At 44.0% G+C, this 12,910-nt stretch overlaps 1 protein-coding gene and 1 pseudogene across 5 annotated transcripts in view; both read right to left on the reverse strand.

The window, feature by feature from the left end:
* Positions 1-12,910, reverse strand: part of LOC110503811 (stAR-related lipid transfer protein 13) — a 113,817-nt gene that overhangs the window by 39,857 nt on the left and 61,050 nt on the right. The window contains exon 1 of one of the 4 annotated variants that reach the window (XM_036961220.2): positions 8,373-8,674. The exons of the other annotated variants lie outside the window; for them this stretch is intronic. Coding sequence (XP_036817115.1) covers positions 8,373-8,589 — 217 coding nt within the window. The 5' untranslated portion in view covers positions 8,590-8,674. Of the gene's footprint in view, positions 1-8,372; positions 8,675-12,910 lie in introns of those variants that run through there. 4 annotated transcript variants of the gene reach the window in all.
* LOC149972376 (uncharacterized) lies at positions 1,417-5,631 on the reverse strand (annotated as a pseudogene). The gene has a single exon (XR_016491335.1). The product of XR_016491335.1 is annotated as an uncharacterized LOC149972376 (transcript).

The raw sequence follows: 12,910 nt of genomic DNA on the forward strand, positions 1-12,910 counted from the left end.
AATGCCTTCTCCTATATGTTGTGTTTAGCTACAATAGGTGTTTATATCAGGAAAAAACTGTTACAGTGGGGAGAACAAGTATTTGATACACTGCCGATTTTGCAGGTTTTCCTACTTACAAAGCATGTAGAGGTCTGTAGATGTCTGTAAATCACATTGTATGATTTTTAAGTAATTAATTAGCATTTTATTTCATGACAAAAGCAGAACTTAATATTTGGTACAGAAACCTTTGTTTGCAATTACAGAGATCATTAGACATCTTTGATCTGAGTAATTAGACCCAGGCACATGATTCTACAGGCCTCTTCCTCCTCTACCCAGATCATCACAATACCTCCACATGAAACAGAGCTGAACTATACCTCCACAGAACCACACAGTTTAGATGAATCCTGTGAGCAGATAATGGCAACAGAGTAACCAAGGCTAAAGGTCAAGTCAGTCATTGTTTGATCATAAACTCATTCATACTGTTTACTGTACTGGCTGTTGCCATGGACATTATCTTATACTCACAGATGTCATATTGCTTAATTGTTTGGTTAGTTCCTCTATTGTATTGCTACAGTGCCTTCAGAAGTATCCATAACACTTGACGTATTCCACATTTTGTTGTGTTACAGCCTGAATTCAAAAGGACCATATTGACAAAGTGAAAAATGTATTGAAAATGAAATACAGACATATCTAATTTACATAAGTATTCACACCCCTGAGTCAATACATGTTCGAATCACCTTTGGCTGTGAGTCTTTCTGGGTAAATTTCTAAGAACTTTGCACACCTTGGTCTAGTGGGCTATCAAAAAAGCTGAGACCCATATAGGGGTAATGGTGTTCCAGAAGGTGGGCTCGTTGCCTTTAAAAAAAACTAGGCAAGTGAGTTAAGAACAAATTCTTATTTAGAATGACAGCCTAGGAACAGTGGGGTAACTGCCTTGTTTAGGGGCAGAACAACAGATGTTTACCTTGTCAGCTCGGGGATTCAATCCACCAACCTTTCGGATACTGCCCAATGCTCTAAACACTAGGCTACCTGCCTTTGGATGGCAGAGTGGACCAACTTAAACTTAATCATATGTTTGACATCTTAAATGATTATGCCCCAGGTTATATGAAAAACCAACACAGTTTGTATTTGTATTTATTATGATCTCCATTAGCCGCTGCCAAATTTTAAAAATATTACAACACATTACAGAATTCACAACACACTAAGTGTGTGCCCTCAGGCCCATAATCCACTACCACATATCTACAATGCAAATTCCATCTCTATGTGTGTGTATAGTGCGTATGTTATCATGTGTGTGTGTGTGTGTGTGTGTGCATGTGTCTGTGCCTATGTTTGTGTTGCTTCACAGTCCACACTGTTCCATAAGGTGTATTTTTATCTTCTTTTTAAATCTGATTCTACTGCTTGCATCAGTTACCTGATGTGGAATTGAGTTCCATGTAGTCATGGCTCTATGTAGTACTGTGCGCCTCCCATAGTCTGTTCTGGCCTTGGGGATTTTGAAGAGACCTCTGGTGGCATGTCTTGTGGGGTATGCATGGGTGTCCGAGCTGGGTGCTAGTATTTTAAACAGACAGCTCGGTACATTCAGTTTGTCAACACTTCTCCCAAAAACAAGTAATGATGAAGTCAATCTCTCTTCCACTTTGAGCCTTAAGAGATTGACATGCATGTAATTAATGCTATCTCTCCGTGTACTTTTCAGGGTCAGCCGTGCTGCCCTGTTCTGAGCCAACTGCAATTTTTCCAAGTCTCTCTTTGTGGCACGTGACCACACTACTGAACTGTAGTGTAGGTGGGACAAAACCATGGCATGTAGGACCTGGCATTTTGATAGTGTTGTTAAGAAGGCAGAGCAGTGCTTTATTACACACAGACTTCTCCCCATCTTAGCTACTGCTGTATCAATATGTTTTGATCATGACAGTTCACAATCCAGGTTTACTCCAAGCAGTTTAGCCACCTCAACTTGCTCAATTTCCACTTTATTCATTACGAGATGTAGTCGAGGTTTAGGGTTTAGTGAATGATTTGTCCCAAATACAATGCATTTAGTTTGGGAAATATTTAGGACTAACTTATTCCTTGCTACCCATTCCAAAACTAACTGCAGCTCTTTGTTAAGTGTTGCAGTCATTTCAGTCGCTGTAGTAGCTGATGTGTATAGAGTCATCCGCATGCATAGACACAGCGGCCTTACCCAAAGCCAGTGGCATGTAGTTAGTAAAGATTGAAAAAAGCAAGGGGCCTAAACAGTTACCCTGGGGAATTCCTGATTCTACCTGGATTATGTTTGAGAGGCTTCCATTAAAGAACGCACTCTGTGTTCTGTTAGACAAGTATCTCTTTATCCACATTATAGCAGGCGGTGTAAAGCCATAGCACATACGTTTTTCCAGCAGCAGACTATGATTCATAATGTCAAAAGCCGCACGGAAGTCTAACAAAACAGCCCCCACAAACTTTTTATCATCAATTTCTCTCAGTGCTGTGCTTGTTGAATGTCCTTCACTATAAGCATGCTGGAAGTCTGTTGTCAATTTGTTTACAGTAAATAGCATTGTATCTGGTCAAACTCCATTTTTTCCAAAAGTTTACTATGGGTTGGTAACAGGCTGATTGGTCGGCTAATTGAGCCAGTAAATCTTGCCAATGAAAAAATTTATGAGCCATCTGATTCAATAAATGATGGAGTTGAGTTTGCCTTTTTACCCAAAACTACATTTAAGTTGCTCCACAGTGTCACGGATCCCTCCAGTATTGCTGCTCATTCTGTCCACCAGTTCTGGAGGTCGACGTCACCGGCCTTCTAGGGTGTACTAAACTGTGTCATTACGCACACCTGGTTACAATTCCTCACAGATTGTGTTTGTATAAATGCGCCATTTGTTTCCCCATTGGGCTGTCGATTATTGTTCCCATGTCCGTTGTTGTTGTGAGTGCCTATGCACAAACATGCAGCCTGTGCTGCATGTTTGTGCATTGTGTATTACGGGTCTTGTCCCGTGTCGTTCTACGAGGTTTACCCTCGCTCTTTTGTTTGTTTACATCCCAGTGTTTTGTATACATGTTTGTTTTGGGTGTATTAAAAACCTAGATGATGTATTCCTGCGCCTGTCTCTAAATCCTTTATACCAGCGTGACAGAATAATCAACAATTAAGGGAGACAGTGGGAATGGCCCGTCTGACGACGCTGCGACTGGTCCGTCCGGCGCCACCGCAACTTCAGAGATCCCTCCGGAACTGTTTATTACGCACACCTGGTGCCCATTTCCCAATGATTGGTAATTGTATAAGTGTGCCCTTTGGTTCACCATTGAGCTGTCGATTATTGTTCCAATGTCCGTTGGTCGTGTGAGTACCTGTGCTGTGTTTTGGCTTTTGTGCCATTTGTATTGCGCAGATGATTACGGGTCTCGTCTCTTGTGATAATCATTGTGTGCACTTGTGTATTTATTCGAGGTACTCCTCGCTCTTTTGTTTGGGTCTCAACCCTGTGTTTTGTATACATCCTTTATATATCCTTTGTATATACATTTGTTTGGTCTTCATCCCCGTGCCTGTACATGGCACGCTGTAATTTGGGTAAAGACATTTTAAAAACTATTACACTGTTAATTAAGGCTCTCGTCGAAAGGAGTGGACCAAAGTGCAGCGTGGAAAGTGTTCATGATTTTATTTTCAAATAAACACTCAAACAAAATAACCAAAGTGAAAACGAAAGCACACAGTTCTGTCAGGTACAGACACTAAACAGAAAACAAGATCCCACAAAACCCAAAAGGAAAATTACAACTTATATATGATCCCCAATCAGAGACAACGATAGACAGCTGCCTCTGATTAGGAACCACACAAAGCAAAAAACAAAGAAATAGAAAACATAGACTTTCCTTACCCGAGTCACACCCTGACCTAACCAAACATAGAGAATAATAAGGATCTCTAAGGTCAGGGCGTGACAGTACGGACTCTGGCCGCAAACCTGAACCTATAGGGGAGGGTCCGGGTGGGCATCTGCTCTCGGTGGAGGCTCCAGTGCGGGACGCAGGCCCCGCTCTGCTTAAGGCTCCCCCCACTTCGGTGGCGCCTCTGGTGCAGGGATCATTTCCGGGGCCTCCGGACCGTAGCTCTTCGCTACAGGCTCCGGCCTGTGGACTGTCGCTGCGGGCTCAGGACCGGGGACCGTCGCTGGAGGCTCCGGACCGGGGACCGTCGCTGGAGGCTCCGGACCGGGGACCATCGCTACAGGCTTCGGACCAGGGACCGTCGCTGCAGGCTCCGGACCGGGGACCGTCGCTGGAGGCTCCGGACCGGGGACCGTCGCTGGAGGCTCCGGACCGGGGACCGTCGCTGGAGGCTCCGGACCGGGGACCGTCGCTGGAGGATCCGGGCGGATCGACGCTGGAGGCTTCGTGCCATGGATCATCGCTGGAGGCTTTGTGCCATGGATCATCATTGCAGGCTCCGGGCCATGGCTCATCACTGCAGGCTTTGTGCCATGGATCATCGCTGGAGGCTTTGTGCCATGGATCATCATTGCAGGCTCCGGGCCATGGCTCATCACTGCAGGCTTTGTGCCATGGATCATCACTGGAGGCTTCGTGCCCTTGATCATCACTGGAGGCTTCGTGCCATGGATCATCACTGGAGGCTTCGTGCCATGGATCATCACTGGAAGCTTCGTGCCATGGATCATCACTGCAGGGTTCGTGCCAAGGATCATCACTGGAGGTTTTGTGCCATGGATCATCACTGGAGGCTTCGGGCCATGGATCATCACTGGAGGCTTCGTACGTGGAGCCGGAACAGGTCTCATCGGACTGAGGAGACGTACTGGAAGCCTGGTACGTGGAGCTGCCACAACGCGTCCTGGCTGGATACCCACTTTAGCTCGGTGAGTGTGGAGAGCTGGCACATTACGCACTGGGCTATGAAGGCGCACTGGAGGCATAGTTCGTAGAGCCGGTGCAGGATATACTGGGCCATGGAGGCGCACTGGAGGTCTGGAGTGTAGAGCTGGCACAAAGCATCCTGGCTGTAGCACGGCAAGTGCGGGGAGCTGGAAAAGGCCGCACTGGGTTGTGCTGCCGAACTGGGGATACCGTTTGTAGAGCTGGCGCAGGATATCCTGGGTCGAAGAGACGCACTGGAGACCAGGAGCGCTGAGCCGACACAATCCATCCTGGCTGAATGCCCACTCTAGCACGGCAACTGCGGGCAGCTGAAATAGAGCGCACCGGGCTGTGAATGCGCACTGGAGACACTGTGCGCATCTCCGCATAGCACGGTGCCTGACCAGTCACACGCTCCCCACGGTAAGCACGGGGAGTTGGCTCAGGTCTAAACCCTGACTCCGCCAATCTCCCCATGTCCCCACCCCCAAAAAAAATGTTGGAGCTGCCTCTCGGGCTTCCATCGTTGCCGTGACTCCTGGTCTCGTCGCCGTTCCTCCCTCGCTGCTTCTGCCTGTTTCCAAGGCAGGCTCTCATGCCCTGCCATTACCTCCTCCCATGCCCATGATGTCCTCCACTCCGGGGCACGCTGCTTGGTCCGTTGGTGGTGGGATCTTCTGTTAAGGCTCTCATCGAAAGGAGTGGACCAAAGTGCAGCGTGGAAAGTGTTCATGATTTTTATTTTCAAATAAACACTCAAACAAAATAACCAAAGTGAAAACGAAAGCGCACAGTTCTGTCAGGTACAGACACTAAACAGAAAACAAGATCCCACAAAACCCAAAATAGACTTTCCTTACCCGAGTCACACCCTGACCTAACCAAACATAGAGAATAATAAGGATCTCTAAGGTCAGGGCATGACATACACATTCCTGCGCCTGTCTCCCGACCCTTTATACCAAGGTGACACACAGCATTTTACTATCATTCTTTAAATAATTTATTTGTTTTATAGTATAGTGTATTTTTCTTTTGTTTAGTCACATGATTTCTCAATTTGCATTACGTTTGCCAATCGGTTATGCTGCCAGACTTATTTGCCATACCTTTTGCCTCATCCCACTCAAGGATAAAACTGTCCAATTCCTCACCAATCCAAGGGGATTTAACAGTTTTTACAGTCATTTTCTTAAGGGGTACATGCTTATTAGTAACTGGAATAAGCAATTTCATAAATGTGTCAAGTACAGCGTCTGGTTGCTGCTTATCATGCACCACAGACCAGCAAATATGCTTAACAACATCAACATAAGAATCACTACAAAACGTATTGTTTGACCTCTTATACACTATATTAGGCCCAGACTTTGGAACTTTAGTTTTCCTAAATATGGTAACTTTATTGGGATCACTTCATCCTATGGATTTGGATACTGATTTAAAGCAAATGTATGCAGCATTAATAAAGGTGTGATCAATACATGTTCATGATTTCATTCATGTGCTGTTTGTAACTATTCTGGTAGGTTGATTGATAACCTGAACCAGGTTGCAAGCACTGGTTAGTTTAAAGTTTTTTCCTGAGTAGGCAGCTTGATGAAAGCCAGGCAATACTTAAATCACCCAGAAAATATACCTCTGTTGATATCACATACATAATCAAGCAAGAGGGGACCCAGAAGAGACACACACAAAGGTACAGACACAGGCATTTGCACACAAGCACTAGCACACACACTCTACACACACGTACATTGTAATATTATTGTATGGTGGTATTATACATTTTGTATTGTAGATATGTAGTTGTGTAATAATGTTATATGATGTACTATTTTATATTTCGTTTTACATGTAATGTAAGTGCCTTAATGTGTTTGGACCACAAGAAGAGTAGCTGCTGCCTTGGCCGATTTAAGTCAAACCTGTAACCAGGCCACTCAGGAACATTCAATGTCGTCTTGGTAAGCAACTCCTGTGTAAATGTGGACGTGCTCCTGCTGAAAGGTAACTTTATCTCTCAGTCTCTGTTGGAAAGAAGCCTGAACCAGGTTTACCTCTAGTATTTTGCCTTTGCTTAGCGCTACTCAATTTCTTATTTTTGTAATAAACTCCCCAGTCCTTGCCAATGACAAGCATACCCATAATACAATGCCGCCACCAACATGCTTCAAAATTTGAAGAGTGGTACTCAGTGATGTGTTGGATTTGCCCCAAACATAACGCTTTCTGTTCAGGACATAAAGTTAATTTCCTTGCCACATTTTTTGCAGTTTTACTTCAGTGCCTTATTGCAAACAGGATGCATGTTTTGGTATTTTTGTAATCTATACAGGCTTACTTTTTTTCACTCTGTCAATTAAGTTAGTATTGTGGAGTAGCTACAATGTTGTTGATCCATCCTCAGTTTTCTCTTATCACGGCCATTAAACTTTGTCATTGTTTTAAAGTCACCATTGGTTTCATGGTGAAATCCTAGTGGTTTCCTTCCTCTCTTGTAGTGACTAGGTGTATTGATACATCATCCAAAGTGTAATTAATAACTTCACCATGCTCAAAGAGATAATATTCAATGTCTGCTTTTTTGCAAGGCATTGGAAACGCTCCCTGGTCTTTGTGGTTGAATCTGTGTTTGAAATTCATTGCTCGACTGAGGGACCTTACAGATAATTGTATATGTGGGGTACAGAGATGAGTCATTCAAAAATCATGACACTATTATTGCAACTTATTATGTGACTTGTTAAGCACATGTTTACTCCTAAACTTATTTAGGTTTGCTTTAAACAAAGGGGTTGAATACTTATTGACTCAAGACATTTCAGCTTTTCATTTTTAATTATTTTGTAAAAATTTCTAATTCCAATTTGACATTATGGAGTATTCGCCAGTAACACAAAATCTACATTTAATACATTCAGGCTGTAACACAACAAAATGTGGACAAAGTCAAGGAGTGTGAATACTTAAGGCACTGTAGGTCATCTACTGTATCAAGGTTCAGGTGGGGCTGATAGCTTGTCATGCTCCCAACACACGCCTACTGTGGTGTTCTGAGCTGTCTTGACTTGCATATCGTATTTAGGATCAAAACAACAATTCAGCGAATGACACAGCCCAGGTATGTTACATACTTAGGGAATAGTCCACAAAATCAACCCTCTGGAATGTAGGAACACTGTGGTGTGCTAGTCTAGATCAACAATATTAGTCACCCTTTACACAGCTTGCTAAAAGTGTTATTAAGTTAAGCAACACCAGAGTTACTCCATGACTGAGTCCAGCACCTTGCCATGTCCTTATACATTTAGAGTGAGTTTCCACCACCACTCCTACTACAGTATCCACTCAACTAGCTCTAGTCCAGGGCATCAGGTGAGGCTTGCTGCCGCTTAAGGCTGTGTCAGCAAGCCGCATACAACACCCTGGACTAGAGCTCCCATTCCTCCTCCTACCTCCAGCTATCCTCCAGAGCAGCTGTTGCCGGGCAATGATGCGTCCCAGGCGGTATCCGGAGCGACGGCGGTGGTGGTCCATCCTTAGGTAGATATCCTGGCTCTCTTGGGTCATACTGCCCAGACAATCCTGGCTGTCCTGACTCATACTGCTGCCCAGAGACTCACTGCCTGGTCCCTGGGACTCAGAGTGACTGTCAGACAGATCCCTGTACATGACTGCTACTGCAGCATTGGCACTGCTAGACTTGCACACACACACACACACTACACTGGCCTCTGATCTGAAAGTCTGGGGCTCGGAAGGAGAGCTGAGAGGCTAGAGGGGAGGGAGGAGGAGTGCCAGCTACACCTCTCCAGGTCAGGTGATCAGACAGCAGCCAGTGGCAGATCAGTACTTAGAGTACTGCCCACCTTGCTGAGCTCTATCCAGTGTCTGTCTGTGTGAGAGAGGGAGAGGAACCGACTGAACTCCTGAACGCGGGTCTGGAGGGAAATATAAATACCAGAAGAAAGCCTGTGAACTGACTGAGGGAGGAGGACGAGACAGGGAGGAGGACATGGGAGGGCTTAGAAAAACAGTGTTGTTAGGACCCGCCCTGCCCAAAACAATCCTCCGCTGTGGAGTGTGGACTTGCACACAAGTGGCAAGTAAATTTGTTTTTTACATTTAACCTTTATTTAACTAGGCAAGTCAGTTAAAAACTCATTCTTATTTACAATGACGACCTACAAGTTTACTCAGGAGATGGGAGTCTCTCTACCACGCTGACAAAAAGAAAGAGGAGAAATAACACCAAATAATGCATGCAGAGCAGAAATAGGCCGATACACGGGAGAAAGAGAGAGAGACTGCGAAAGAGAGAGAGAGAGAGGCCGATACCCACTAATTATCGAAATCCAGAAAAGAGCCGTTCAATTCTACAACCACCTAAAAGGAAGCGATTCCCAAACCTTCCATAACAAAGCCATCACCTACAGAGAGATGAACATGGAGAAGAGTTCCCTAAGCAAGCTGGTCCTGGGGCTCTGTTCACAAACACAAACACACCCCACAGAGCCCCAGGACAGCAACACAATTAGACCCAATCAAATCATGAGAAAACAAAAAGATAATGACTAGATACATTGGAAAGAATTAACAATTAAACAGCAAACTAGAATGCTATTTGGGCCTTAACAGAGAGTACACAGTGGCAGAATACCTGTCCACTGTGACTGACCCAAACCTAAGAAAAGCTTTGACTATGTACAGACTCAGTGAGCATAGCCTTGCTATTGAGAAAGGCCACTGTAGGCAGACCTAGCTCTCAAGAGAAGACAGGCTATGTGCACACTGCCCACAAAACAAGGTGGAAACTGAGCTGCACTTCCTAACCTCCTGCACCAATGTGTGACCATATTAGAGACACATATTTCCCTCAGATTACACAGATCCACAAAGAATTAGAAAACAACCCGATTTTGATAAACTCCCATATCTACTGGGTGAAATACCACAATGTGCCAACACAGCAGCAATATTTGTGACCTGTTGCCACAAGAAAAGGGCAACCAGTGAAGAACAAACACCATTGTAAATACAACCCATTTTATGCTTATTTATTTTCCCTTTTGTACTTTAACCATTTGTACATCGTTACAACACTGTATATATACATAATATGACATTTGTAATGTCTTTATTCTTTTGGAACTTATGTGAGTGGAATGTTTTCACTTTTGAATAGTATCTACCTCACTTGCTTTGGCAATGTTAACATATGTTTCCCATGCCAATAAAGCCCCTTGAATTGAATTGAATTGAATTGAATTGAAAGAATGAAGAGAGTAAAAAGAAGGAGAGAGATGAACGAGAGGGAGAATGCTAATCTCTCCTCCCCAAACTCACCATTCCCCAACAACCCCCTCTCCACCCCCAGGCCCCCGCCCACACCCATTCTCTAACACCACTCTCAGCCCGTCTCCATTCACAGTGGTGTTCAACAGGACAGGAAGCCTGTGGCACCTTGTGAAGAAGAAACCATTGAGCCTAAACACCGGGATTATAATGAATATCAATTGGTTAATACAGACCCCAGTAAGCTTTCCGGTTCATTAAAACAGCCATGCTACTGCCACAACATTACAGCCTCTAGAATTTGAGATTGAGATATGATGATAAGATACAGTTGTCACGTCCTGACCTTAGTTCCTTTTTTATGTCTCTATTTTAGTTTGGTCAGGGCGTGAGTTGGGGTGGGCATTCTATGTTTGTTCTGTGTGTTATAGTTCTATGTGTTTGGCCTGGTATGGTTCCCAATCAGAGGCAGCTGTCAATCGTTGTCTCTGATTGAGAACCATATTTAGGTAGCCTGTTCCCACCTGGTGTTTGTGGGTAGTTGTTTTCCGTTTCAGTGTTTGCACCATATGGGACTGTTTCGGTTTTCATTTATTCTCTTGTTCTTTTGTATTTAGTGTTCAGTTAATTAAAGGAAATAGGAACGCGTGCTGCGCTTTGGTCTACTCCTTCTTCCTCAGACGAACCGCGTTACAGCAGTTGGCAATAGTGAAGTTTAAACTAAATAATACTAAAAGTAGATCTTGAAACTTGATAACCTTCCAGTAGTATTGTTGAGTTTGGAACAGGATGGAACAACAGAAGTGATCATTCACATTTAAAACAGAGTCCACATCCTTGCAAACAGAGCAGACCCACCCACTCCCAGTCTCAGCGGGCCATTCTGGTGCTGTCACCCCTCTCAACATACAGCCTGCCTGTGTCCAGCAGCACAGGGCTCCACATGGGACTGGCGCTGCTAGAGGCCACACCACCAAGCTAAAGAGTCAAAGGGTGCCTCCCAAATACAGGGTTGGGTAGGTTACTTTCTAAATGTAATCCGTTACAGTTACTAGTTACCTGTCCAAAATTGTCATCAGTAATGTAACTTTGGATTACCCAAACTCAGTAATGTAATTTGATTACATTCAATTACTTTTTAGATTATTTTCCCCTTAAGAGGCATTAGAAGATGTCACGTTCTGACCTTAGTTCTTTTGTTATCTCTTTGTTTTAGTATGGTCGGGGCGTGAGTTGGGTGGGTTGTCTATGTTAGTTTTTCTATGATTTGCTATTTCTGTGTTTGGCCTGGTATGGTTCTCAATCAAAGGCAGCTGTCAATCGTTGTCCCTGATTGAGAACCATATTTAGGGAGCCTGTTTTCTATTGTGTTGGGTGGGTGATTATTTTCTGTTTTCTGTTGTGTGTCTGCACCAGCCAGAACTGTTTTCTGTTGTGTGTCTGCACCAGCCAGAACTGTTTTCTGTTGTGTGTCTGCACCAGCCAGAACTGTTTTCTGTTGTGTGTCTGCACCAGCCAGAACTGTTTTCTGTTGTGTGTCTGCACCAGCCAGAACTGTTTTCTGTTGTGTGTCTGCACCAGCCAGAACTGTTTTCTGTTGTGTGTCTGCACCAGCCAGAACTGTTTTCTGTTGTGTGTCTGCACCAGCCAGAACTGTTTTCTGTTGTGTGTCTGCACCAGCCAGAACTGTTTTCTGTTGTGTGTCTGCACCGGCCAGAACTGTTTTCTGTTGTGTGTCTGCACCGGCCAGAACTGTTTTCTGTTGTGTGTCTGCACCGGCCAGAACTGTTTTCTGTTGTGTGTCTGCACCGGCCAGAACTGTTTTCCGTTGTTGGTTTATTGTTTTTGTTCAGTGTTCAAGTTCTTTATTAAAGATATGGACACATACCACGCTGCACCTTGGTCCTCTTCTCCTTCATACGACAACCGTTACAGAAGAAGACAAAAATGTACACTGCCGTTCAAAAGTTTGGGGTCACTTAGAAATGTCCGTGTTATTTAAAGTAAAGCAAAAAAAAATGGTCCATTAAAATAACATCAAATTGATCAGAAATACAGTGTAGACATTGTTAATGTTGTAAATGACTATTGTAGCTGGAAATGGCAGATGTTTTATAGAATATCTACATAGGCGTACAGAGGCCCATTATCAGCAACCATCACTCCTGTGTTCCAATGGCACGTTGTGTTAGCTAATCCAAGTTTATCATTTTAAAAGGCCTATGAATTTAATTGTTTTTATCGGCATGAATTAGATTGAGCAATAAACGGCCAATTTTTATTCCATAGGCTGGGATCCGCAATATGCAGCTGTTGCAAGAGCGCATTTTTCACTGGCTGTCCACTGGTTTGAAAAACAATGATTGATAGGCAACTTAAACTTCTTGAATTCAAACAATATTGGGCGCAAATAGCTAAATGAGAGAGCAGCAATGTGATTCACATCAATGTGCTACGTAGATTTCAATAATAAGTGATATCCGTATCACCGTAGACTACACCACTGCTGTCATCCTTACCTCCAAGCGTTTATTCAAGTTGGATAATCTTTGGATGCCGACTGCAGTCGCACTATTGGAAGACATAGCTTGGACTGTAGCCTACAAAAGCTTATTCTTGCTCTTTTCCAGCGATCCATCAAACACATTTGGTGTGTCATCATAGTGGTATCTGACTTGTTGTCAGACTCGCTCAGGTG

The sequence above is a fragment of the Oncorhynchus mykiss genome, chromosome 24 (genome assembly GCF_057628025.1).
Source record: "Oncorhynchus mykiss isolate SJ-2025 chromosome 24, ASM5762802v1, whole genome shotgun sequence".
NCBI classification, from domain to species: domain Eukaryota; kingdom Metazoa; phylum Chordata; class Actinopteri; order Salmoniformes; family Salmonidae; genus Oncorhynchus; species Oncorhynchus mykiss.